Source organism: Maniola hyperantus, chromosome 4 (assembly GCF_902806685.2).
Source record: "Maniola hyperantus chromosome 4, iAphHyp1.2, whole genome shotgun sequence".
NCBI lineage: Eukaryota > Metazoa > Arthropoda > Insecta > Lepidoptera > Nymphalidae > Maniola > Maniola hyperantus.
The window spans coordinates 2,728,388-2,756,345 of NC_048539.1; the positions used below are offsets into that span (position 1 = coordinate 2,728,388).

The following is a 27,958-nucleotide window of genomic DNA, read 5'->3' on the forward strand; positions in this document are numbered from 1 at the left end:
TAAGAGTTCCGTTTTTCCTTTTGAGGTACGGAACCCTAAAAAAGAAGAAGAAATGGATTGCTGACATACCAAAGTCACGCTATCAAGAAGGATATCACATTTTGTTTCCTCGCCTTCTTAATGACTCTGTACCATTTCACATTTACTTCAGAATGTCGAAGACAAAATTCTTTATGCTATTGCCTAATAGTTTTTGTGGAAATTACATTAGAAACAATAGGTATACCACACAGGTCGGTAATATAATCCTACAAGAAACCTATGTCCAGCAGTGGACATATCTATCGGTTGATGATGATGATGATGATGATAGTTTTTATGGAAATTATAAAAAAATATTTATGCATATCCATACTTATATTATTATCAACGCAAAAGTGTATTTGTCTGTCTATCTACTAGCTTTTCACGGCTCAACAGGATGAAATTTGGTACAAAGTTGAATTACATCCCGGGGAAGGACAGGCTACTTTTTATCCTGGAAAATGAAAGAATTTCCACAGGATTGTTAAAGGCCCATTTATATGAAGTTTGGACCAGAGGTAGCTTGCATTCCGGGAATTGACAGAGGTAGGCAACTTTTTATCCCGGAAAATCAAAGAGTTCACACGGGATTAAAAATCTAAAAAAAAATGCAACTAGATGATGCCTGCGACTTCGTCCGCGTGGATTTAGATTTTTCTATAGGTGAGCACATTTCCGGGAATTACCTACTAGTACCTATATACCTGAGATAGATTATACCCTGTAGGATAAAAGTAGCCTATGTGTACCTACACATAGGCTAGTTTTATCCCGAAAATCAAAAAGTTTCCACGGGATTTTTAAAAAACCTACATCTACGCGAACGAAGTTGCGGGCATCAGCTAGTCCCTTAGGTTCTGTGGAAATTACATTAGAAAAAGCATTTTCGCAAAATGTCTTTGTTTTATGTGCAATAGATATAAAATAGGCAGGTAAACACAGGTACATATTATATCTAAATACCTATATAAAAGAAAAAGGTGACTGACTGACTGATCTATCAACGCACAGCTCAAACTACTTGACGGATCGGGCTGAAATTTGGCATGCTGGCTAGCTAACTAGCTAATATGACGTAGACATCCGCTAAAAAGGGATTTATGAAAATTCAACCCCTAAGGGGGTAAAATAGGGGTTCGAGATTTGTGTAGTCCACGCGGACGACGTCGCGGGCATAAGCTAGTATAATATAAACACAAGTACAACAATAGGTAGGCATATTTCCGAAACTATTAATTCTACCTAGATGAAGTAGGTAGGTATAATATGTACATAATATATTATAGTTATTTAATCAGGATTATTTTTACCATTGATGTTTTCTCATAACGCTCGGAGAGACATTTTTATACATTTAGACACTGGGAAGGGGGGAAGCCGACATCCTAGGGGTTGGGACCTTTGAGGATATACTTCTAAGAGCATGAGGAACACGTCATGTGTCAAAAATTAAACCTACGTTATTTATTTTGAGGTCTATCTTGCCGATTCTTGCCTGTACTTTAAATACCTAACAAGATGCGCGTGTATCTTATTCGAGCGACGTACGCATACTGAAGCGCCGCGCCGCGCCGCTGGGTATGTCGCACTAGCGTCACTGCACTGCGCGTCGCTTCGGTGCGCTTCAAAATATTCTCTCCAGCCGTGCCGCGCGGCAACGCGCGGTGAAGCGCCGCGCCGCGCCGCTCTAGTGCGATATGCGCCATACAAAATGATAGAAATGATATTTTGAAGCTCTGTGCCGCGACGTGAAGCTCACTGAAGCGCCGCGCCGCGCCGCTCAGGTGCGTACGAACCTTTATCGTTACATCGTGATAACAAGGTGATACCTATCGCTATCTCACACGCGGTTACACAGTGCTTGTTTATGGTTATCAGTTGTGCCAACCATCTAAAATTTCATCAAGTGACTTTTTTAAACCGACCGCATCATGATAGAAATTAATTATTATCTGTGATCACTGATCAGTCAAAAACTTTTTGTCGCACTATGGTCACACTTACTGCGAAGAATGCCTCATGTTGGCCAGAAGAAAAACAAAAAAAAAAAAAGAATGCCTCATATCCGATTAGGCAAAATTTTGAGTTTCTGGAATGGGCAAAAGAGGGGCCAAATTTTGAGTCTCTGGAACTAGAAGTGCTTAAATGTAGAGCAAAGTAGTTATTATACCTCGGAGTGCGCGGCGCATCTGAGATTTTTTTCTGATAACATGCGGCCGGCCTTATTAACAACTGACAATAATTTCATTTAATTTGACTGACAGCTGACGCCACTTGACAGTTGACACCTGACACTTGACACATGCTTTTCGCAGAGTGATGTGATTTTATTTCTGTCGGTGGATGTGATTCAGTCGCATTAATTTATTAAGTAATTTTCGTATTCGTATGTAATAAACGAGGCTTTAGCGAAATCTTTTGTGTTGCGTGCCACACAACTAATCTAGCTGTGACAGTGCATATGTGTTTATGAAGTTATTGGATGGGCATATTTAGGTAAATTCAGTAAGTACCTACACTTCTATTTGGTTTTGCGACTTCAACTCTATTGAAATTAATTTACATTGTTTACACATGATCCAAGGCCGACAAAATGTCTCAATTGTAAATTGAATTAAATTAGCAGAGCATGCCATTTCCATAGATTTTCGCAAACTGAACAATGAATGCATAACTTCTATGACAACGTATTGTTTTGGTTGCATGATTAGGTACTATATTACTATGATATTATGACGCCTTTACGTTCCGCTACGTTACGATTGTTCTTTACTATACAATACAATGATACTTAACCAAAATATTACTAAATCTTTACACTAAGCAGTTTTTGGTGATAATGTCTTGAACTATTTTAAGAACACTTATCTTCAACCTTACCGACTTAACAGCTCTGACACAGGCCAAAATATAGCTAGGCAAGGCAGCGCATACTTTGATTTCGTTCCCGACAGTTAAAACAAGAAAAACTTTGTCTGTGACATAATTTTAACTTCCAAGTAAGTATTATAAGCTGTTGTAGCCTAGTGGTTAGGACGTCCGCCTTCCAATCGGAGGTCGGGGGTTCGATCCCGGGCACGCACCTCTAACTTTTCGGAGCTATGTGCGTTTTTAAGTAATTAAAATATCACTTGCTTTAACGGTGAAGGAAAACATCGTGAGGAAACCTGCATGCCTGAGAGTTTTTCATAAAGTTCTCAAAAGGTGTCTGAAGTCTGCCAATCTGCACTTGGCCAGCGTGGTAGACTATGGCCAAAACCCTTCTCACTCTGAGAGGAGACCCGTGCTCTGTAGTGAGCCGGCTATGGGTTGATCATGATGATGAAGTATTAGGGTAAAGTCACAGTTCACGATAGTTAGGGAACATCTAAAGAAAACATTGAGGCTTCGAGGACACTGGCAGGCGTCAAATGCTAGTTTGACATTTGATGCAGGTAGCCCTATTTTTCTATGATTTCACGTCACCATAGCCTAATATTTGACATATTATCGTCGATTCAGAACAGGTATTTATTCTGAGATTCAGAATCAAACCGAAAGTTGCCTCACCCTAGTTTACTCTGGTAAAGTCAAAGTATGCTTTAAGTACAGGCATAGATATGTCCAGATATGCAAATAGCGTGGCCCCCTCAGTCCCTCTCGCTCAAGCAGAGGTACTTACTTGTAAAATGTTATTCCATCTATTTTACACCCGCTTCGTCGGCTATTGTAACCTAGTATACTGCAACCCACCATTGCACAATAACTTCAAAAACAAAAAACAACAAAACGAACCAATTATTTATTTACAATACTTGAGTCAACATAACCTCACTTCACGTTGTTTGCCAAAATCTCACGTACAAATACATTTTGGCAAATAAAAAAAAGTGGCCACGGTGATACGGACAAAACATAATCATTTTGTCACGTTCTAATAAGAGCTTAAATGCATTTAGCTATCTCGCTCTAACAGTAAGTGTCACAATAGGACTACTTCTAATAGTCCTTGTTCTGTGGGTACAGGTAGGTCTCAGTCTCAATCACATTTATCTAACCACAGACTAAGGATATAGTATCTATGATAACCTACTCAGATTTTGTATTGAATATAGGTTTAGAGTCAATTGCTTGCATATTTAATTGGTTTTTAATTAGTTTTAACTTATGTGACCCAATTACACTATCAATTGTAGTTCAAGGCAGTCAAAATAGTGTATTAACATCTTAAATATATAAAAGGAAAAAGTGACTGACTGACTGACTGAAATGTTTAAGTCGTGTCAATCAATGACATAGATGAAGAGTAAGAGCTAGCGTGCACTGCAATTTTCCTTACCTTTCTTCCCCACAAAATCTGTGAACTATAATAGAAGTAATTAGTAATTTCGCATCTGATTTAAATTTAAAAATTTAAAGCATAGATGATATAGATATAGGTATTATTTTTCATCTTTAGTGGTGGAAGTATTCAGCGCCATCTATGAAAACTATCTCGAACGTTGCCTGGAAATCTCCTCATTGCCCTACATTTTTTAATGCATTTTAGTAAAATTGTTAAATTAATATTAGCGCCGATTCTGTTGTCTTTCTCCTAAAACTATCTTATCTGATAGAGTATCTGCATCTTTTTCTTTTTAATATTGCTAAAAAAGGATGATGCATGAAATTTACTTTTAAAGACTGTTTTAGTGCACTCTACAAATATAAACAATAGGCCCGCGACTGGCAGCTTTAGTCACGAGATTTGACAGCTCTAAAATCTAACTCTAAATCAAGTTAGGTTTTCCTGTCGTTTACTTATTACATTGGTAAGAAATAGATGCAAATACTCTAAACTCTAGTTGCGCTCAGAATCAGTATCAATATCCAATTCATAAACATTCTTTCTTTCCTTTTTTACCAATGGTATAAAAGTCTTTTTATTTCCAGAATCAGGTGTGCACATAGCCACTTCTAGAGGATGTGACATTCTGCTATGTGAAGTAAATTTTAGAAGAAAGCGCTTGTGATGCGCTGAAAATGCGTCGCGTGCCCCTCACGTGCCTTCTGGGCTTGCTCGGCTTGCTGGCGACCGTCCGATGCAATGTCATGGTTTCCACAGTGGACCTGCCGCATTCGGTGAGCTTCCCTATTATTAACTAGATGTCGCTGCATGCAGTTCAATCGAGCTGGAGGAATTTTTACTTTTTATCTACAAAACCTCTTAACTAATGCTAATAGAAATATCCAACCGTCATCCAACAAGACGTTACTTTTCCTGAATATAAATAATTTAATAGCTAATACACATAAAAATAAAATAAATTCGGCAATCGATAACCTGAGGTATTTTTGAAAAAAACATATTAAAATTTCCCATATTAAAGGTTATATTATTTTGTTTTTGTTTATTTCTCTTGCTTTCTAAACTGGAAAACTAACGTTTTGTTCGCTCGCTCATATTATGATAATGTTTTTGATATCGCATATTATGCTCTCATTCACAAAGAAAATCCATACCTATCCATACTAATATTATAAATGCGAAAGTGTGTCTGTCTGTCCGTCCGTCTGTCTGTGTGCTTTTGACTATTTGACTACCCATCCGTTTACCTGATTTTGACGAAATTTGGTACAGAGATAGCTTGCATCCTGGGGAAGGACATAGACTACTTTTTATCCCGGAAAATCAAAAAGTTCCCACGGGATTTTTAAAAAACCTAAACTCACGCGAACGAATTCGCGGGTACCACCTAGTGATTTATAATTGCATCTTCAATTACAGTTTTATGCTGATCATGCGCTAGACATTTACATTGTTGATAGGAATCACTTAATTAGGTAGTTAAAGTAAATACACGATAAGCTTAACCTAAAGTGACCATATTACAAAATATAATGTTCACCATACCTAATATGTACATTTTATCACGTCAATAGCGCCATTTTTTTTATATCGAGATGAAATTTCCTCGAATGGAACTTTTTGCTCAACGGTTCTGATACGAACCGCTAAGGTGTGGACCCTTTCGGCGTTTCTGGAACTGAAATACCTTCAAGGCAAGAGAGAATAGCTTTTGTAGGCGAGCGCGCTCCAACTTAGACCTCATCATTGCTTTTTATTAAGCACTAGATGATGCTCGCATGAATTTAGGTTCTTTTTTTAAGTCCCGTAAGAACTCTATGAACTTCCGGGATAAAAACCGGCCAAGTGCGAGTCAGACTCGCGCACTGAGGGAGGGTCTTATAGCATAAATGAAAAACTTCCGGGATAAAAACCGGCCAAGTGCGAGTCAGACTCGCGCACTGAGGGAGGTTCTTATAGCACAAATGAAGAACTTCCGGAATAAAAACCGGCCAAGTGCGAGTCAGACTCGCGCACTGAGGGAGGGTCTTATAGCACAAATGAAAAACTTCCGGGATAAAAACCGGCCAAGTGCGAGTCAGACTCGCGCACTGAGGGAGGGTCTTATAGCACAAATGAATAACTTCCGGGATAAAAACCGGCCAAGTGCGAGTCAGACTCGCGCACTGAGGGAGGGTCTTATAGCACAAATGAAGAACTTCCGGGATAAAACCGGCCAAGTGCGAGTCAGACTCGCGCACTGAGGGAGGGTCTTATAGCACAAATGAAGAACTTCCGGGATAAAAACCGGTCAAGTGCAAGTCAGACTCGCGCACTGAGGGAGGTTCTTATAGCACAAGTGAAGAACTTCCGGGATAAAAAACCGGTCAAGTGCAAGTCAGACTCGCGCACTGAGGGAGGTTCTTATAGCACAAATGAAGAACTTCCGGGATAAAAACCGGTCAAGTGCAAGTCAGACTCGCGCACTGAGGGAGGTTCTTATAGCACAAATGAAGAACTTCCGGGATAAAAACCGGTCAAGTGCAAGTCAGACTCGCGCACTGAGGGAGGTTCTTATAGCACAAATGAAGAACTTCCGGGATAAAAACCGGCCAAGTGCAAGTCAGACTCGCGCACTAAGGGAGGGTCTTATAGCACAAATGAAGGGGAAAATTCGAAAACCGTGAACTTGTAGCACAAAAAAAATTAAAATGTGTAATATTTTAAATTTTCAAAGTGAGATAACTGTACCAAGTGGGGTATCATAATAAAGGGCTTTGCCTGTACATTCTAAAACAGATATTTATTAATTTTTATGCATAATAGTTTTTGATTTATCTTGCAAACTGTCGAAAAAATGCCCGAGTACGGAACCCTCGGTGCGCGAGTCTGACTCGCACTTGGCCGGTTTTCATCCCGGAAGTTCATAGAGTTCCTAGAGTTCTGTTTTTTCCTTCTGAGATACGGAACCCTAAAAAGGAACCCTCTATGCCATTTTTTTTTTTTTTTTCTTCGCTCTGGGCTGGTTTCCGCACTTAAACGTTTCCGTCTGTTGTGCGTGCATTGCCCCTCCCCGCCGAAGTCTTCACTCCAGCCATCCAAGCTCGCTCCAGAAGCCAAATAGACCGCCCAGGTTGCCGAGGGCTTCATGGAGTGAGGTCGGGGATCCTAAATGGCGCTCGCGTTGATCTGCTACGCCCGTACATTCCAGGAGTACGTGCGTCGGTGTTTCATCGACCTCCATGCATGCCCTGCACAGAGGACTGTCGGTGACACCTATAACGAAAAGGTGTTTGTTTAGTGGGCTATGCCCTGTTATGAGTCCCACCACCTTCCTAAGTTTACCTCTGTCCAGGCGGAGTAGTATGTCCCTCTATGCCATATAAGAACGTCAATAAATATGAATTTTACTAGAAACTGTTTACCAAAATTGGAAACCATGTGCAACTATCCGATACCTTATCTCGGTTTAACAAGGGAATATTACTGATCGTGATAACGGCTAGTTGATCGGTACACGCTCGCTCATTAGCTCGTCTAAGCCAACAAAGTGTAACGTACCTTACTCGTGTTTTTTTAAATATTTTATTAAACAAAACACAGTTCAAAACCAAATACAGACGCTCAAAGCTACGCAAAGTAAACTAAAGTCATACCTTCAAAAACAAAAACGATGAGCGCACCAGTACATACATGATATTTCGCCTTACTATAGAATACTATAGAAATACTATAGAAACTTACTATTAGAACTTACTAGAGTTAATTTTAAAAATAAGTTAAGATCCTATATTATTAACATACATATTGTAACGATCCCCATTTTTGAAATAAATGTAATTTAATATCGTAATAATTGGTTCTTTTGGGTGTTTTTTTTGCTATATCTAAAGCGGACTTGTTAAACATACTTTATGTTGATAATTAAAAAAAAATTACTCATAGAAAGTACACATTGCTACATTCAGTGTCATAAAAACTACAGTTGGTTTTACTGGGCACTGTGTTGAACATTTTGTTAGTGAAATATGTACCTGCATCGGTAGATGGAGAAAAAAATTTGTTCTTAGTGAAATATGTAAGCATTTAGACGAGTTGTGCTGTGTTCAATTTAATCAGTACCCTTATTATAAATGCGAAAGTGTGTTTGTTTGTTGGTTTGTCCTTCAATCACGTCGCAACGGTGCAACGGATTGACGTGATTTTTTGCATGGGTATAGATAAAGACCTGCAGAGTGACATAGGCTACTTTTTATCCCGGAAAATAAAAGAGTTCCCGCGGGATTTTTAAAAAACCTAATTCCACGCAGACGAAGTCGCGGGCATCAGCTAGTATAAGAATAACAAAGTTAGGTTAATTCTAGTAATTCAAAATAGGAGGTAGTGATAAAAAACATTCAATTACGGAAACGTTAACATTTTTTGAAATCAGATTTTCAAAATTTAAAAGAAAGTAAAATAGTTGTAAATTAAATTCAGTTTTTGTTAAGTTCTAACTAAAGAATATATAAAATATGTAATATACCCACTAGTCATAGATTAATTATTCTACTACTAGTGTTGTTTTCAGTGATCTAAAATTCATTAGTTAAAGTTCGAAGGTTTAATTTGGCCTAACTAATGCCAGACCTAAGGGTATTCAAACGGCGAAAATCTAGACCAGCAGATGGTTTCTGACTATAACATACAAATCATATCCTGTGTATAGAAATTTAGGCAATTCCCACAAATTACATAACGTCACCCGTCAAAGGTTAAATGCTGCCATCTGAATTCATCTAATAAGTGTTATTTAATAGTCTTCACTTCCTAGTGGCCGTGCAAGGACAAACTGTATGAAACACAAGTATCCGTTGCCACTATACATGCGCACCGCAAGAGTGCCAGGCCGCGGTAAATGTGGTATTGGCTGAATAAATTATATACAAGTGCATTTATTAATAAATATTCGGTGATAAGTGACTTTCGTGTTTGGTCGGTTTTTTGGAATTCGTAATGGTGGCTGTAAGTCCAGTTGTGAACAGCGTGATTGTTATGCATATTGTTGGTATGCAGCATTATGTAAGTATTTAGTATATATAAAACTAGTAGGGCGCGTGGGTGCGCGGACCACTGAAGTGGTCCGCGAGCATGCAGCGTTGCTTTAACAAAACGCGGACCTTGTCTTAAATAAGATTTTTTTATAGTTTGGTCGTCCATACATTTTTTATGGAAAAATAAATTCCGCCATTTTGATTTTTTTTCCACTTATCGAGTAGACCTTCGTATCCTGATTATCTTTTGCTAAGAAACTACTCTTCCATCTTTTATACCTTCCGAGATAGACGCCAACGAAATTTGTATGGCGGCCATCTTTTTTTCGCCATTTTGAATTTTTTTCCAGCTCAATGCCAATTGTATGACGTTTCGAGTGACATTTGGTCAAGCACCCCCCACCTATCTTCAATACCTTAAGCGTGCTCTTCACCCGTCTCCGAAATCCTCAATCATCAGCTCTTTCCTTATTTTTCCTCTGAATGAATTTTTGTCTTCTATACGAAACCATCAGTCAAAATTTTTTTTATACAAAAATGTTCAGGAGAGGTGGTCAATGAGTGAGTCAGTCAGTGAATCAGCACGAACAGCTATATATTATATATTAATGAAAAGGTGACTGACTGACTGATCTATCAACGCACAGCTCAAACTACTGGACGAATCGGGCTGAAATTTGGCATGCAGATAGCTATTATGACGTAGGCATCCGCTAAGAAAGGATTTTTGAAATTCAGCCCTTAAGGGGGGGAAATAGGGGTTTGAAATTTGTGTAGTCCATGCGGACGAAGTCGCGAGCATAACCTAGTGTAAGTATAATGCTCTAGTGCATTTACTAATAATTGGTAGGCTTAAAAGTGACTTTTGTGTTTGGTCGGTTTTTTGGAATTCGTAATGGTGGCTGTAAGTCCAGTTGTGAATAGCATATTGTTGGTATGCAGCATTATATAAGTATAATCCACTAGCGACCTGCCCCGGCTTCGCACGGGTGGCTTATTACAATTTTCGTGAGGATCTCTAATTTTTGAAAATCAGTACCCATATTATAAATTCGAATAATAAAGCGTTTGTTTGTTGGTTTGTCCTTCAATCACAGAAAAACAAAGAGTTCCTAAGATATGGGGTTTGTCCCCTAAGATACGGGATGTTGGCCCCTAAGATACGGGATCTCCTAGTTTAGCAGCCTGGACTCCATTTAAGTCAAATGTAAAAAAATTATTCATTCATTCATTCATTCTCAGTCTCACCCAGGATTTCAAAAATCCCTAAATCAACGCGGACGAAGACACAGGCATCATCTAAATCCTGATGTAATGTAAATACTCATGACTTATTTATGACAAACAATAGATTAGGTAAATTAATCAATTGAAGCAGTGGGTTAAATAAAAACCAGCAAGCAGTATAATCGCTCCAATTTATTTATTAATCATTCATCGCAATAATAATCACTGATTTATATTTAATACTATTTACAACACATTAGTTTTTGCTTACACTGATGTATTTATTACTGTTTATTTATATCACTATTAATTTGCATTGATTTACTTGTCACAATTTCTACTTACACTGAATTTACCGATTAACTAATATTTAGAACACAAACTGGCATAGTTTTTGCTGACACCATGTTACGTACAATAATATCTCTCGAAATGAGCTCTCATGGCTTTTTAAAGCTGTATCCCTACCGAAGGCGTCCGGTAGGTGGGCTGTGATTCGCTGTTAGGCTGCGGTTGGCGGTGATTCGCTGTCAGTGGCGGTAAGTGGCTGTCATTGGCTGTGATAGACCGGCTGGGCAGTGATTAGCCGGCCTCACATAGGTTGGCTCGGGTTGGCTCGGATTGGCTCGGGTTGGCTCAAGTGTGTGGCGTAACATTCGGCCGTCCTGAAACAATGATTGCTCCCGCAATAGGAAAACGTTTGGTTAACTTTCTAGTAGGCAATAGCTCAACGAGATCTTCGGTTTCACGTTATTTATAGGAATAGTTGGCAATATAGGAACCGTAAGCACTGTGATATGGCAATTAAGGAGTCTGTTGCACCCAGGCATGTAAATAATTTGTAGCCTCCAAGCCCCTTAATACTTCAGGACCTACCAATGCCTACCAGCTTAGTTACAAGAATGTACCAGGGTAAATGTTATCAGTGTTTACTTTTGTTGCAAAGCTTGTGGGGACTTGCCGCTAAATAACTAAATCCCCCTGTCATACAAAGTTACATTATCTAGTTAGCTTTATCCTATCACAAATTTCGAAAACAACATATTATAATAACCAACCTGTATACTGATCATAAGCGATAACCTTTCGCTATCTTACGGAAGGGTCATATTATGTGATTACTGGTTAACATGAACTCTGTAAAATCCTAATCCAATGCTATTGGTTTGTGATTCAACCTGCGATCTTATCTAACTATAAAACCGAGACAGAAATCTCAATATTCATCAAAATTATTACCGTTTTCGGTAAGAATTTTATTATTTTCCATGTCTTACTTTTAAGATTTTTTTTTTGAAAGACTAACCGGCGGTAAAGTTGAAGTAAATAGCTACTTGCTGTGAGTGCTATTACCCCTTATAAGGAATCTTACTTAAATTCCTGCATGTAAATGTTTTAACGAGCAATGAGATGAAAGTACTGCTACCGAATACCGAAACTTTGACTTGACTACAAAAAACTTAGACTTGGCTACAAAAACTTAGACTTGGCTACAAAAACTTAGACTTGGCTACAAAAACTTAGACTTGGCTACAAAAACTTAGACTTGGCTACAAAAACTTAGACTTGGCTACAAAAACTTAGACTTGGCTACAAAAACTTAGACTTGGCTACAAAAACTTAGACTTGGCTACAAAAACTTAGACTTGGCTACAAAAACTTAGGCTTGGCTACAAAAACTTAGGCTTGGCTACAAAAACTTAGGCTTGGCTACAAAAACTTAGGCTTGGCTACAAAAACTTAGGCTTGGCTACAAAACTTAGGCTTGGCTACAAAAACTTAGGCTTGGCTACAAAAACTTAGGCTTGGCTACAAAAACTTAGGCTTGGCTACAAAAACTTAGGCTTGGCTACAAAAACTTAGGCTTGGCTACAAAAACTTAGGCTTGGCTACAAAAACTTAGGCTTGGCTACAAAAACTTAGGCTTGGCTACAAAAAGTTAGGCTTGGCTACAAAAACTTAGGCTTGGCTACAAAACTTAGCTGCTACAAAAGTAGGCTTGGCTACAAAAAGTTAGGCTTGGCTACAAAAAGTTAGGCTTGGCTACAAAAAGTTAGGCTTGGCTACAAAAAGTTAGGCTTGGCTACAAAAAGTTAGGCTTGGCTACAAAAAGTTAGGCTTGGCTACAAAAAGTTAGGCTTGGCTACAAAAAGTTAGGCTTGGCTACAAAAAGTTAGGCTTGGCTACAAAAAGTTAGGCTTGGCTACAAAAAGTTAGGCTTGGCTACAAAAAGTTAGGCTTGGCTACAAAAAGTTAGGCTTGGCTACAAAAAGTTAGGCTTGGCTACAAAAAGTTAGGCTTGGCTACAAAAAGTTAGGCTTGGCTACAAAAAGTTAGGCTTGGCTACAAAAAGTTAGGCTTGGCTACAAAAAGTTAGGCTTGGCTACAAAAACTTAGGCTTGGCTACAAAAAGTTAGGCTTGGCTACAAAAAGTTAGGCTTGGCTACAAAAAGTTAGGCTTGGCTACAAAAAGTTAGGCTTGGCTACAAAAAGTTAGGCTTGGCTACAAAAAGTTAGGCTTGGCTACAAAAAGTTAGGCTTGGCTACAAAAAGTTAGGCTTGGCTACAAAAAGTTAGGCTTGGCTACAAAAAGTTAGGCTTGGCTACAAAAAGTTAGGCTTGGCTACAAAAAGTTAGGCTTGGCTACAAAAAGTTAGGCTTGGCTACAAAAAGTTAGGCTTGGCTACAAAAAGTTAGGCTTGGCTACAAAAGTTAGGCTTGGCTACAAAAAGTTAGGCTTGGCTACAAAAAGTTAGGCTTGGCTACAAAAAGTTAGGCTTGGCTACAAAAAGTTAGGCTTGGCTACAAAAAGTTAGGCTTGGCTACAAAAAGTTAGGCTTTTGGTATCTAATATCTATGCAATTTCGTAGGTAGCTCATGATTGAATTTAGGCAATACAGGATCTTTAGTCAAATAATAACAAGTGTTCTATCCATTTCTACTATTTCAGCTACTCGTACATAACCAGGTAGGCGTAATAGCACAAACTGAACTAGATCTAATTATGTAAAACGTCAGTCTAGTCGGCTTAGTAAAATTTTTGACGGTATTTATGGTCCACCTGGCTAACAATGAAGGACACATGGCTAAATCATATGGTTCAAAACAAAATTACCATTTAAACCGAAAATCTAAAGGTAGAATGAGATTAAATTTACTCGGTTGAAAACTTGTCAGCAAAAGTACGTTACATGTGTTGTACATACAAGCACTACTCTTTTTTTCAGGTAACACAAGTATTATCAAAACCATAAGGATGTCTAACTAGTAATGGTTATTACTAATTCGTTTCCTAAAGTGCCTGATTCTGCCGTCATTACACTATTTACTCGTACCAATACACTGGCTCGTACATTATGTGAGACTACGTCTAGAGCCGTATGCGAGTAAGATTTACTTACTGTGCTAAGTTACAACACGTACCAACATCATGAACACTACCTTTAGTATAATAATATATAAAAAAATGAAGTCATACCATACAACATAAATGAGCACTCCCGAACAGGCAATGTTGCGGCGGCATATAGGTACCCGCTGGCTGCAACCCTGCACTCCATGATGAGGTACCTCGCACCGACTGCTGGCGTCAGGCCACAGAACAAAGCCGCTAAGTGGTGACCATCATAGGTGGTGACACTTGCACTTCACGGACTCGCCAAAAGTTCCGAGAAAAGAAAGATAACTTTGAACACAATATCGTTTAAATACAAGTAGCTTCCGGTTGGTTTATGAAGGACGTCTCTCCCTCTTATAAAGATCTATATTCATTTTACAACAATCTAACACCAGATAAAAATTAATTTCACAAGAAACTCCACAGTCAACGTAAAATATGATAATATGTAAAACAGAGTTTGAGCACACTGAAACTGTTTAGCAATTGACTCTTAAGATAATATCTGATATCATTGTGCCCATCAAAATCATTTATACGTATCTCACACCTGCCCTCTGTAGTCTGTATGACTGCGGCGGGAATATCACCGACTTAAAAAAATTAACCTTAGAATTACACTACGACTGAACCGTTTACAAATATGAAAAAAATTACGTCAAAGCTTGTTTCAAAATAATATTCTGGCTGAGATATGCGGGTAGTCTGAAAACTGCTATCATCGATTACTAGATATTTTTGTTAACTTACGCGAAGCTTAAAGGAAGGGTTACTGTTTGACCTGAAATATGTATGTCTGTTCGTAACTACTCGACAACTTAACCAATTTTGATAAATGATACATCATTCGTCTTGATGGCGTGTGTCACCAAGTACATAAAATACTTAATAAAAAACTCAAAGTTGCGGATTTTATGCGCTTTAATGTGCGGGCTGAAAAAGGTGCGGTGCAAACCGCAGTCAGGGGTTTTTAGAAAACTATTTTTAAAATTACTTGTTAAGTTTTACGTACAGGTATTTTATTTATTTACGGACAAACTCAAAAATAATGCTGTCTTTTTTTTTTAAAACATTTTATGCATGATTTTTAGTTCTTTTTCCTTAGTTTAGACAACATGATACCTCTCATATAATATTTTTTTTTACTGTAGCGGTATGGTGATATAGCACTCTTATGGTTTTCCACATAGGAAAAACAGCATGCGTGGTTGGGAAGCACTTCAACTAAGACACCAAGTATGTTTTCTAGAATTAAACTGCGAATTCAAATTGCGGGTATCTCAGTGAGATGCTGCGTATTTTACACTATGCATTAATATCATTATAAACGGGATCAAAATTTGAAATGAGTAATGGATGGATCATACCTCGGTTAACATGTCTACGTAGCTGTGGAAGGTTGACATCGAGTGTCGAAACCATAAACACTGCAGATGAATATCTCTTTCCAAAATTCTTCTAAGGATTTTCCGGGCCGCAGAAGTGTCTTCTTGCCGCTCGTTTTACATGAATTTTCACGTGGTGATTTGTTCTATCCTTGCGGACAAACAAAGCAGCCCGTCTTTTCCGAATCGGCGCGATTATGCCACATAGCCTTCCTTATCCATCCCACTTCTGAGATGAAGCAGTGGGTTAAATAAAAACCAGCAAGCAGTATAATCGCTCCAATTTATTTATTAATCATTCATCGCAATAATAATCACTGATTTATATTTAATACTATTTACAACACATTAGTTTTTGCTTACACTGATGTATTTATTACTGTTTATTTATATCACTATTAATTTGCATTGATTTACTTGTCACAATTTCTACTTACACTGAATTTACCGATTAACTAATATTTAGAACACAAACTGGCATAGTTTTTGCTGACACCATGTTACGTACAATAATATCTCTCGAAATGAGCTCTCATGGCTTTTTAAAGCTGTATCCCTACCGAAGGCGTCCGGTAGGTGGGCTGTGATTCGCTGTTAGGCTGCGGTTGGCGGTGATTCGCTGTCAGTGGCGGTAAGTGGCTGTCATTGGCTGTGATAGACCGGCTGGGCAGTGATTAGCCGGCCTCACATAGGTTGGCTCGGGTTGGCTCGGATTGGCTCGGGTTGGCTCAAGTGTGTGGCGTAACACAATATTTCACAACTGTTTATTATTATTTGCTTCACTGAGTTTGTAGTACCAAATCTTTGTTACTACAAACTCAATTGTTCCTTCATTTCTGAAGATACGGCCGAAGAACTTCAGAACCCTCATCAAGTAGAAAAAAAACCGGCCAAGTGCGAGTCAGGCTCGCGCAATGAGGGTTCCGTGCTACGGTCGTATTTTTTCGATATTTTTCAGGATAATTCAAAAACACATAAAAATAAATAAAAATCTGTTTTCAAATGCACAGATGGAAATGGAAAGTACAAATTTTTAGTTCATGACCACAATTAATTGTTTTTGTGTAATGTGACCACAAATTCACAGTTTTCAGATTTTTGCCCTAAAACCAGCTATAAGATCTACCTACCTGCCAAATTTCATGATTCTCGATCAACGGGAAGTACCCTGTAGGTTTCTTGACAGACAGACAACAAAGTGATCCTATAAGGGTTCCGTTTTTCCTTTTGAGGTACGGACCCTAAAAACAAATAAAACTGTCTTGTCCCCAGATAGCGGACGAGTTTCTCGACATGCCGGCAAGCTTCGGGGAGGAGTTGCCCGCAGACGGGCTGCGCGGCTTGCTGGTGGCGGGTGACCCGCCGGACGGCTGCGGAGCCCTAAACAAGCCGCCGCCAGCCACCGACAACTTCACCGGGAAGTGGCTCGTGCTAGTCGCTAGGTGAGAGGCTACCTCTGTTTATTGAGAGATTTTACTTCTCTCTTTATGGAGCTGTTCAAACTTTTTTTTTTCTATCATAAAGCACCATTATATTACAATGGCAGCTTTATTTCTACTACCATCCACACTTATAGGCTAATAAGTAATATTATCCTAGCTTAAACTTCAATCTAATTTACAGTCCAATACTATAAGTCTCGCAAATTGCTATTGCGCTGGAACCAGTGACACCGCGGTTGTTTGACAGCTACAATGTCACGATCGCAATCATCTCTGATTGGTTAATGCTCGCTCACTATTGGCCACAATGCATTGTTGCAACAAGAATCGCACAAATTCAGCCAATCAGAACAATTGAGATTGTAATAATGATTGATGCAGGTTTTAGACAATGCAGGTCTCATTAACATCGAAATGACGTCATTTTGACGTCAGCCGAAATAAAAATATACCATCAGCTCGAAACTTCAGTCTAGTGCTGACGTCACTAAAATGGCGGCCACGAGCATAAGCAATTTTCGGGATTTATAACTGTGCTTAGTTTCACAAGAACATAGTAAACTGTAAGTACGTGCTGTTCAAACTTGTACTAAAGAGCTCCCGAGACGGTCAAGCGGCTTGACGTCAAGCGCGTAAACTTTTGCTTGAGTCAAGCACTTTGAACGTTTACAATATCTGCTGATTGAGTCAAGCATTTACGTGTTTGACGCGTGATTGATGCGATTTTATATTTTTGTTAACCGCGACAGTCGCGTCGGATTGATCAAGCATAGCTCATTCGCGAGTCAACTGTCAGACATGGCGGACTGTGGTACGGAACCCTCGGTGCGCGAGTCTGTCTCGCACATGGCCGGTTTTTTAACCACATTGTGGTATATTTTCTCGGCAGGTTCAACTGTAGTTTCGAGGTGAAGGTTCGCAACGCGCAGGCGGCTGGCTACGACTGCGCGATCGTACATAATGTTAACTCCAGCGAACTTGGTAAGTTACATATTCATCGGCATCGTGATCAACACATTGTCGGCTCACTACTGATCGCGGGTCACCTCAAACTCAAAATCAAATCATTTATTCAGAACTAGATGATGCCCGCGACTTCGTCCGCGTGGATTTAAGTATTTAAAAATCCTATGGGAACTCGATTTTCCGAGATAAAAAGTAGCCTATGTCCTTCCCCGGGATGTAAGCTATCTCTGTACCAAATTTCGTCTAAATCGGTTGAACGGTTGAGCCGTGAAAAGCTAGCAGACAGACAGACACACTTTCGCATTTATAATATTAGTATGGATTGGTAAAATTTTACGCTTCCTTGATTGTCATAAATTTTTATTTGTAAGATGATATGATATAGTGGTCATAATTAATACGTACTTAAAACTAAAGCTACGAGGGTTCCAAACGCGCCCATGTCTGAGAAGAGCCCGCAAACTCAGCTCCTCAAAATGAGAAGGTTTAGGCTATTGTCTGCCACGCTTGCTCAGTGTGGATTGGCATACTTCAGACATATTATTTCAGATCAAATTAAGACACTTTTAAAAAACCGGCCAAGTGCGAGTCAGGCTCGCGCAATGAGGGTTCCGTACTACAGTCGTATTTTTTCGACATTCTGTACGATAATTCAAAAACTATGATGCATAAAAATAAATAAAAATCTGTTTTAGAATGTACAGGTGAAGACCATTCATAATATGATACCCCACTTGATATAGTCACTCACTTCGAAAGTTGAAAATACTAATTATTAGTTCATGACCACAATTTAATTTTTTTTGTGTGATCTAACCCTAAATTCACGGTTCTCAGATTTTTCCCCAAATGTCAGCTATAAGATCTATCTACCTGCCAAATTTCATGATTCTAGGTCAACGGGAAGTACCCTGTAGGTTTCTTGACAGACAGACAACAAAGTGATCCTATAAGGGTTCCGTTTTTCGGTAAAACGGTAAAATACCCTATTGGACTCTGTATGGTCTCTCTTTAGTGAAACGCACTCCTAGAAGAAGCCTATTTTTTTATATTTTTTTTTAAATCTTTTATTAACAGGCTTTTACATTTATGTATGTCAGCCTTATCGTACTCTATCTAATTCTACAATTCTATTTATATATGCAATTCTAACTTATCCTACAATATACAATATATCCTATCACACAAATTTCACAACAATGTTACTTAGGTACTCTGTAGCAATCTGAACAGATTGCAAGCTCCATCAGAATTCGGATTAGCTAATAAACTATTAAAGAAAGCCTATTTAATAATTACAAAGGACACAAGAAATGTATAAATGGTAAATTAAAACTACCTGACTATTCATAAGCACTTTTAAAAAGTTTACATGAATAAAAAAACATTCTATTCTATTCTATTCTATACTGGTCATCGATTTTACTAACGAAAGAAGGATGGTAGAAACTTCATCATCATCATCATGATCAACCCATCGCCGGCTCACTACAGAGCACGGGTCTCCTCTCAGAGTGAGAAGGGTTTTGGCCACAGTCCACCACGCAGGCCATGTGTGGATTGGTAAACTTCACACACCTTTGAGAACATTATGGAGAACTCTCAGGCATGCAGGTTTCCTCACGATGTTTTCCTTCACCGTTAAAGCGAGTGATATTTAATTATAAAACGCACATAACTCCGAAAAGTTAGAGCGTGCCCGGGATCGAACCTTCGACCTTCGATTAGAAGGCGGACGTCCTAACCACTAGGCTATCACAGCTATGGTAGAAACTTGTAGGGCTAAAGTTGTATGGATCGTTGCAGAGACGATGTCAGCGAAGAATGGCTCCGGGATAGTGATCCCCGCAGTGTTCGTCAGTGATCGTGCCGGCCTCATACTCGCTGAGGAGTACGCGTACCCGAACCGGTGAGGACTACTCATCCTCCATCATCATCATCATCAACCAATAGACGTCCACTGCTGGACATAGGTCTCTTGTAGGTACTTCCACACGCCACGGTCTTGCGCCGCCTGGATCCAGCGGCTCCCTGCGACTCGTCTGATATCGTCCGTCCACCTAGTGGGGGGTCTTCCAACGCTGCGTCTTCCGGTGCAAGGTCGCCATTCCAGCACCTCGGGCACCTGAAGTGGCAATGGGCAGGGCACATAGTTCGTACAACCGATAGACGTTGTGGTCCCAAGGTGCATCCTCCATACAATATTATAAATGCGAAAGTAAGTCTGTCTGTCTGTCTATTTGTCGGTCTGCTAGCCTTTCACGGCATATCCGTTCAACCGATTTTGACGAAATTTAGTACAGCGACAGCTTGCATTCTGGGGAAGGACATATTGTGCTACTTTTTATCCCGGAAAATCAAAGAGTTCCCACTAAAAATCTAAATTCACCTGGACAAAGTCGCGGGCATCATCTAGTTATACATATAGTAGCCGGCAAGAAATATTGTATTGTAGTGTTGACCTTTAGAACGAGATTTTGGTTTCGTAGAGTTGGCTCTTACCTTTGTAACGTTTTGCCGGTCTCAACGAAAGAGACAACACTCTGCGAAACCGTTATCTCTTCTCATGTACAATATTTCCTGCCGGGTACTGTACGCGACAGGCCTCATATCCTGATTGCCATCTCTCGACCTGTCGTGGACTACACACTCTTCTTCATCGAGTTACTTCTCACTACCCTCTTTATATCTTCAGTCCATCGTGGAAGGGTTTACAACGAGTCAAACTCAATCGTGTCACAGTGTGACTCGTTGGGCATTCATCGACTTTTCCCCATCGGGTCACAGTCTTACTCTGGATGTAACATGATGTTCTTCCGTATCTTTGTATGGTTTTCCTGTATAAATGTGTGTGCAATAAAGATGTCTAAATAAATAAATAAAATCGGCCATATTTTCTTGTAAATAAAACACTCTCCTTCGTGTTTTCTTCAATCTACGCGATATTGGCGAAGTAAATTGTGCCGTGGTGGCACTACCAAAAGCCACTAAGCAAGAAACAACAACAACAACAAATAAAACACCCTGTTATTTATTACAGTTACTACATAACGGTGAACGATGACGTCCCCTTCAACATCAACACGCATCTGTTGCTGCCGTTCGCCATCGTCGTGGCGCTGTGCCTGGTCGTCATACTTATATTCCTGGTGAGTCCGCTCTTAGAGCCTCAAGAAAACAAAAAATCAAAATCAAAATATTTTTTATTCAATTAAACTTTTCAAATGCATCTACCACGGGTTCGGAATGCCACCAACACGCAAGTCTGATTTACTTGACGATTCAAAAGCACTTTTGATTTTCAATTGAATAAAATGATTAATTACTATTTCTATTCTAACCCAACTAGTTTATAGTAACCAAAAAAAGTAGTTCAAAATTCAAAAGCATTATTGTATACATTTCAGATAGTGAAATGCTTCAACGACCGGAGACGGGCGCGACGGCATCGCCTGCCCAACCGGTCGCTGAAGAAAATCCCCACCTGCAAGTTCAGTAAGGGGGACCCCTACGAGACTTGCGCCATATGTCTCGACGACTACCAGGAGGGCGAGAGACTGCGCGTGCTGCCCTGCGCTCATGGTACGTATAACCCCAAACCCCTACTGACCCCAAATCCCCGCCCGTAAGTTCAGTAAATTGCGACCCCTATTAGACCGCCATATGTCTCAACTTTCAGGAGCGTCAGAGCTTGTTGGCTTGCGCTCACAATACGTTAGACCTCTAACGTCTACCGACCCCTAACCCCTGCTGACCAAAAAAAAGGTTACCAATTTTTGTGACCGTTGACAGAATAAATCAGTAACCCTTACTACTGTTTTCATCTTGTCACCAGCATATCACATGAAATGCATCGACCCGTGGCTGACGCAGAACAGACGCGTGTGTCCCGTGTGCAAGAGACGCGTCCGAGCCGCAGGCGAGCGTCGAGCGCCGCGCTCCGACACGGACTCCGATGACACGGAGCCCCTAGTGGCAGACCCGCCGCCTTCCACGCAGGTACTGACCCGTACTAGTGTCATGTCGTCTAGCGTACCACTCGAAGTGACTCCGATGACACGGAGCCCCTAGTGGCAGACCCGCCGCCTTCCACGCAGGTACTGACCCGTACTAGTGTCATGTCGTCTAGCGTACCACTCGAAGTGACTCCGATGACACGGAGCCCCTAGTGGCAGACCCGCCGCCTTCCACGCAGGTACTGACCCGTACTAGTGTCATGTCGTCTAGCGTACCACTCGAAGTGACTCCGATGACACGGAGCCCCTAGTGGCAGACCCGCCGCCTTCCACGCAGGTACTGACCCGTACTAGTGTCATGTCGTCTAGCGTACCACTCGAAGTGACTCCGATGACACGGAGCCCCTAGTGGCAGACCCGCCGCCTTCCACGCAGGTACTGACCCGTACTAGTGTCATGTCGTCTAGCGTACCACTCGAAGTGACTCCGATGACACGGAGCCCCTAGTGGCAGACCCGCCGCCTTCCACGTAAGTACTGACCCGTACTAGTGTCATGTCGTCTAGCGTACCACTCGAAGTGACTCCGATGACACGGAGCCCCTAGTGGCAGACCCGCAGCCTTCCACGCAAGTACTGACCCGTACTAGTGTCATGTCGTCTAGCGTACCACTCGAAGTGACTCCGATGACACGGAGCCCCTAGTGGCAGACCCGCAGCCTTCCACGCAAGTACTGACCCGTACTAGTGTCATGTCGTTTAGCGTACCACTCGAAGTGACTCCGATGACACGGAGCCCCTAGTGGCAGACCCGCCGCCTTCGGCGATGATATCTTAATTTTTAGAGTTCCGTACCTCAAAAGGAAAAACGGAACCCTTATAGGTTATCACCTTGTTGTCTGTCTGTCTGTCTGTCGGTCTGTCAAGAAACCTACAGGCTACTTCCCGTTGACCTAGAAGGTGGGTCTTATAGCTGGCATTAGGGGAAAAATCTGAAAGCCGTGAATTTGTGGTTACAACACACATTAGACAAATTAGATTGTGGTCATAAACTAAACTAATAATTAGTATTTACAATTTTCGAACCAAGATAACTATATCAAGTGGGGTATCATAATATGAAAGGGCTTCACCTGTGCATTCTAAAACATTTTTCTATTTTGTTTTACGCATTATAGTTTTTTAATTATCGTGCAAAATGTCGAAAAAACACGACTGAAATACGGGTTCCCCTCGTTGCGTGAGCCTGACTCGCACTTGGCCGGTTTTGTTTTTTGTTTAATTTACCAAGTTGTGTTTCCAGGGGGGCACTTTCGACGAGCAGCGGGAGAACCCTTTCGTGAGAGCCGCGCGGTACATATCTAGGCTGCGCGGGCGACGCGACAACACGGACCCTGACGCAGAGGTAGGCTTCCTTTCATCATCATCACTATCAACCGATAGGCGTCCACTGCTGGACATTTTTTTCCATCAATTGAAGATTTTTTTACGAAAACTTATTTCAATACTAGATGATGCCCGCGACTTCGTCCGCGTGGATTTAGGTTTTCAAAAATCCCGTGGGAACTCTTTGATTTCCCGGGATAAAAAGTAGCCTATGTCCTTCCCCGGGATGCAAGCTATCTCTGTACTAAATTTCATCAAAATCGGTTAAACGGATGGGCCGTGAAAGGCTAGCAGACAGACAGACAGACAGACGCACTTTCGCATTTATAATATTAGTATGGATCACTCAGTGAAGCAGCAATGTAGAACCAACCAATGTTAAATGAGTTTTATGGCTATCATTAACCCTCTAACAAATAAACCTGGAATAGCGTTGGAATAGTTATACTCTGTTTTGTCTTTCTCTGTCATCAGTAATTTGACATTTGAAGGAAAAAGACAAAACAGAGTATAACTATTCCACCGCTATTCCAGGTTTATTTGTTAGAGGGTTAGTGTTTATCACTGAGTTAACGAATCACCACGCATGTCTGGGATCTATATGTCATCACGCTTCCTTTACGTGATATCTATATATATAAAAATAAATCGCTGAATGTGTTGCTGATCGCAAATCTCGAGAACAGCTGAACCGATTTCGCTAATTCTTTTTTTATAATATTTCTTGAAGTACGAGGATGGTTCTTATGGAGAGAAAAAATTAGAATCGACTGTTAGGCGGAACGAAGTTACGGAAGTAGTAAATATTATTATATTATCCAACTAGCTTATGCTCGCGACTTCGTCCGCGTGGACTACACAAATTTCAACCCCCTATTTCACCCCCTTAGGGGTTGAATTTTCAAGAATCCTTTCTTAGCGGATGCCTACGTCATAATAGCTATCTGCATGCCAAATTTCAGCCCGATCCGTCCAGTAGTTTGAGCTGTGCGTTGATAGATCAGTCAGTCAGTCAGTCACCTTTTCCTTTTATATATTTAGATTTTTTGAAAATAGCGACAACGCTTTTGTTCATGAAAATGTAAAATTTTGGTTGAACCTCATTGTGACTACTTTATAACTCACTGTTTCAGGTAGCCCAGCCCTCGGAAGCACCTGACGAAACTGAAAATAAGTGAGTGTTATACTTGAATAATAATATATATTATATTTATAGCTATAATATATATTATATATTATATTTATAGCTATAATATATAATATATATTATATTTATAGCTACATTGCGACTCCCCGTCTTACAGTTCTATAAGTTCTTAAGTTATGGGTTGCCTGGAAGAGATCACTTTAGTGATAAGGTCGCCCTTTGTTTTTTAAGTGTATCCTGTATTCTTACACTCTGTAAATCTATTAACAATAAAGTTATTTTAAATTTAAAATTTAATAATTTTTCAATACAGTTGCTCGAAAAGTGCACTTTCAATGCTAGTAAAGATAACTTATAAGTTTTTACAACACGAGTGCGATTTTTTTTTTTAATTCGGTAAATCTATACTTATTATTTCAAAAATCATTTTAGCTAGCATTCCTTTCATAGTTATTCAAAAATCACAATATTTTTATACATTTTTATTTTAGCGTTTAAACTACCGTGAGTGATTTACATTGTAAATAATATCTATCCCGGCTGTACTCACGTGTCTAGTCGACGTTAGCCCGACTAGTTTCGAACCCATCCGGGGTCCTTTTTCAAGGGAGTCAGTTCGCGCACGCGCCCCGGCTGTGATCCCTTGAAAAAACTGTGAAAAGGCTGTGAACCCCGGATGGGTTCGAAACTAGTCGGACTAACGTCGACTAGACACGTGAGTACAGCCGGGATAGATATTATTTTTATTTTATTTTACATTATTATTTAGTGTTACTTTCTTCTATAAATAAAAGAATTTCGTTTGTTTAAGGTAAAAATTATAATAAAATAAAATAAAACTGTTATTGTGTAAATGTTAATATTTGTTACTAGCTGATACCCGCGACTTCGTATGCGTGGATGTAGGTTTTTAAAAATCCTGTGGGAACTCTTAAATTTTCCGGGATAAAAAGTTCAACCCTTCCCCGGGTTGCAAGCTACCTCTGTACCAAATTTCGTCAAAATCAGACAGACAGGCAGACACATTTTCGCATTTATAATAGAATAGAATAGAATAGAATGTTTTTTTATTTATGTAAACTTTTTACAAGTGTTTATGAATAGTCAGGTAGTTTTAATTTACCACTGGTTTGGAACGCCGTTCCCACCGAGAAGAACCAGCAAGAAACTCGGCGGTTGCTCTTTTTAATTTTTCAATTTACAATGTTATTATACCGTACTATACAAGCCATTGCAGCCCCGTGCATTGCTGGAGCGAGTCAAATCCAAGCTTTTTTATCGTTTACATAGTCTGCGACTGTATAATAAATATGCTTTTTTTTAGGAGCATACTTTTAACACATTTTTTAAACTTGTGTAAAGGCAAGTCTAAAATTGCTTGTGGCATTTTCTACACTAATATTATAAAGAGGAAAACTTTGTTTGTTTGTTTGTACTGAATAGGCTCAAAAACTACTGGACCGATTTTAAAAATTCTTTCACCATTCGAAAGCTACATTATCCACGAGTAACATAGGCTATATTTTATTTTGGAAAAAAATAGGGTTCCGTAAGATATTTGGGTTTTTCGGACACAAGGTGTAAAAAATCAACCAGAAAAGTTACTTATTTTGCGTACGCTGCCTAAACTATAAAAGATAGAACCATAAAATGTTCTAATTAATTGTAGATCTTATAAATATCTAACGTTTGGTTTTGAAGTTATGGCGAAATTAAAATATTACGATTTCTGCTGCACGGCCCGTTGTATTATATAAAGAGGTAATGTCGTTAAGTTTGTTTGTAGGGGGTAATCTTTAGAACTACTGAACCGATTTTAAAAATTCTTTCACCAGTAGAAAGCTACATTATTCCTGAGTGACATAGGCTATACGGGATCTTTAAAAACCTAAATCTACGCGGGCGAAGCCGCGGGGATCAGCTAGTTTTATTATAAAATATTACACTCATTCCCACAAATATTAGTATGGATTTGGTAGGTAATTAATAGTATATTTGCAGTGTTGAGTCGCAAGACACGCAGGCTCTGATCCAGCCCGCGGAGCCGGAGCGCCGCCGCCGCCCGCGCCGCTCGCGCCGCGCCCGCTCGGCGCCGCGCGCGCGCTCCGACCACTCCATCAACGCTACTCCCACGCACACGGACGGCGAAATCGGTATGTCTCTTTTCTTTTTATCGCATGACATAGAATAGAATAGTGTACGCTCTTTCGGCTGGGTGAGGCGAGGGTCGTACACACAGAAACAATTTTTTTTTTTTTTTTTCCTTATTGTTGAGTGCCAATTAGCTACTCAATTATATTACGATCTAGCCTAATGTATGACTAATAAGTAATTTTATTTTAACCTAAACTTATAAATTATCTTATATACTAAGAAATTGTCCACTGACGCATCTTAGTCTTTCTTGATTTGAGATATGACACTTTGTTCACGTGTTCTTTTAGCACTTACACTATGTACACTATCACTAATCACTATACACTAACTCAAAAGGTTTGGTCCTTTTTAGTCTTCTCACTGTCTCCGTTACGTCAAGCAGCTGGATTGCTTCAACGTTAACGTGGTGGTGAAGCCTATAGTCGTGGGCTTTGGCAGATTTGGTGATAACTTTATGGACGTATTCAATTTGAAGGTCCCTATGAATATCATCATTTCTGATGTACCAGGGTGCATTTACAATATTCCTGAGTACTTTGTTTTGGAACCGTTGGATGATTTGGATGTTACTTTTTTTGGTACAGCCCCACAGCTGTATGCCATGTTTTTTCCATCAATTGAAGATTTTTTAAGTGTACGCTCTTTCGGCTGGGTGAGGCGAGGGTCGTACACACAGAAACAATGATCGGTAGACTTGTATTTTTTATTGCACACACACAGTTTTGTCTTATTATAAGTAATTACTGTAGATCGTAACATAAGTGATCTTCTTTTATTATTATTGCATCTTGACAGGCCGTGACATAGAGTCCCTATTCGCTGGGTACCCCAGAGCACAACCGCTCTACCGACCACAGCGACAAGAGACGGCATTATTATGCCGCCACACCAGAATATACAGTGGACCCCCGGTAATCCGACATGACAATCTTCGCTAATGCATGATTGAACAATTTATAACTTGTACGCACCACCACTATTGTGCTTGTTGAATTTGAATTTGAAGTTTGAAGAAGATAGCCCTGCGGTCTAGCGTATGTTCATTGTTTTTTGCTTATTCGCTGTGTATTACGTATTCGAACCCAGCATCGAAAGCATAAAACAATAACAATTTCAAGAAAAATGTGATATTTTAGGCCGCTTAAATCGTAATTTGTCGGATTACAAGGTACTAAGATTGTTAAAAAATTCCGGACTATAGGGGGTCTTAGGCAGTACTCTATAATCCGACAAATTCGATAATCCGGTTTGTCATAATATTACCGGGGGTCCACTGTATTTTTATTCAAGTAGACTTATTAAAAGTGCTTTTGAATCGTTAACTAGTTTACTTTACCACTGGTTCGCAATGCCGTTCCTACCGAGAAGAACCAGCAAGAAACTCGTCGGTTGCTCTTTTCAAGTGATCAATTAACAATATTATTATACCATACTGTACAAGCAATTGCAGCCCCGTGCATTGCTGGAGCGAGTCAAATCCAAGCTTTCTTATCATTTACATAGTCTTCCACTGTATAATATGCTTTTTTTAAAT

General features: G+C 39.8%; 1 protein-coding gene and 2 long non-coding RNA genes across 5 annotated transcripts in view; 2 read left to right on the forward strand and 1 right to left on the reverse strand.

Moving 5' to 3' along the window:
• Window positions 1–27,958, forward strand: part of LOC138402250 (uncharacterized) — a 39,922-nt gene that overhangs the window by 9,451 nt on the left and 2,513 nt on the right. The gene's annotated exons all lie outside the window — the stretch shown is intronic.
• gzl (godzilla E3 ubiquitin protein ligase) overlaps window positions 2,370–27,958 on the forward strand; it is a 28,102-nt gene continuing 2,513 nt past the window's right edge. The window contains exons 1-11 of one of the 3 annotated variants that reach the window (XM_069498130.1): window positions 2,370–2,529; window positions 4,936–5,124; window positions 16,645–16,814; window positions 17,704–17,795; window positions 19,587–19,689; window positions 20,821–20,929; window positions 21,188–21,362; window positions 21,616–21,779; window positions 23,038–23,139; window positions 24,254–24,294; window positions 26,269–26,420. In XM_069498130.1, coding sequence (XP_069354231.1) covers window positions 5,026–5,124; window positions 16,645–16,814; window positions 17,704–17,795; window positions 19,587–19,689; window positions 20,821–20,929; window positions 21,188–21,362; window positions 21,616–21,779; window positions 23,038–23,139; window positions 24,254–24,294; window positions 26,269–26,420 — 1,207 coding nt within the window. In that variant the 5' untranslated portion in view covers window positions 2,370–2,529; window positions 4,936–5,025. Of the gene's footprint in view, window positions 2,530–4,935; window positions 5,125–9,128; window positions 9,392–16,644; window positions 16,815–17,703; window positions 17,796–19,586; window positions 19,690–20,820; window positions 20,930–21,187; window positions 21,363–21,615; window positions 21,780–23,037; window positions 23,140–24,253; window positions 24,295–26,268; window positions 26,421–27,958 lie in introns of those variants that run through there. The other 2 variants (XM_069498131.1, XM_034985144.2) reach the window with 2 other exon arrangements.
• LOC138402254 (uncharacterized) lies at window positions 10,764–16,116 on the reverse strand. The gene is made up of 2 exons (XR_011236666.1): window positions 14,069–16,116; window positions 10,764–11,255 (listed from the first exon to the last, which is right to left on the reverse strand). It is a non-coding gene; the product is annotated as an uncharacterized lncRNA (long non-coding RNA).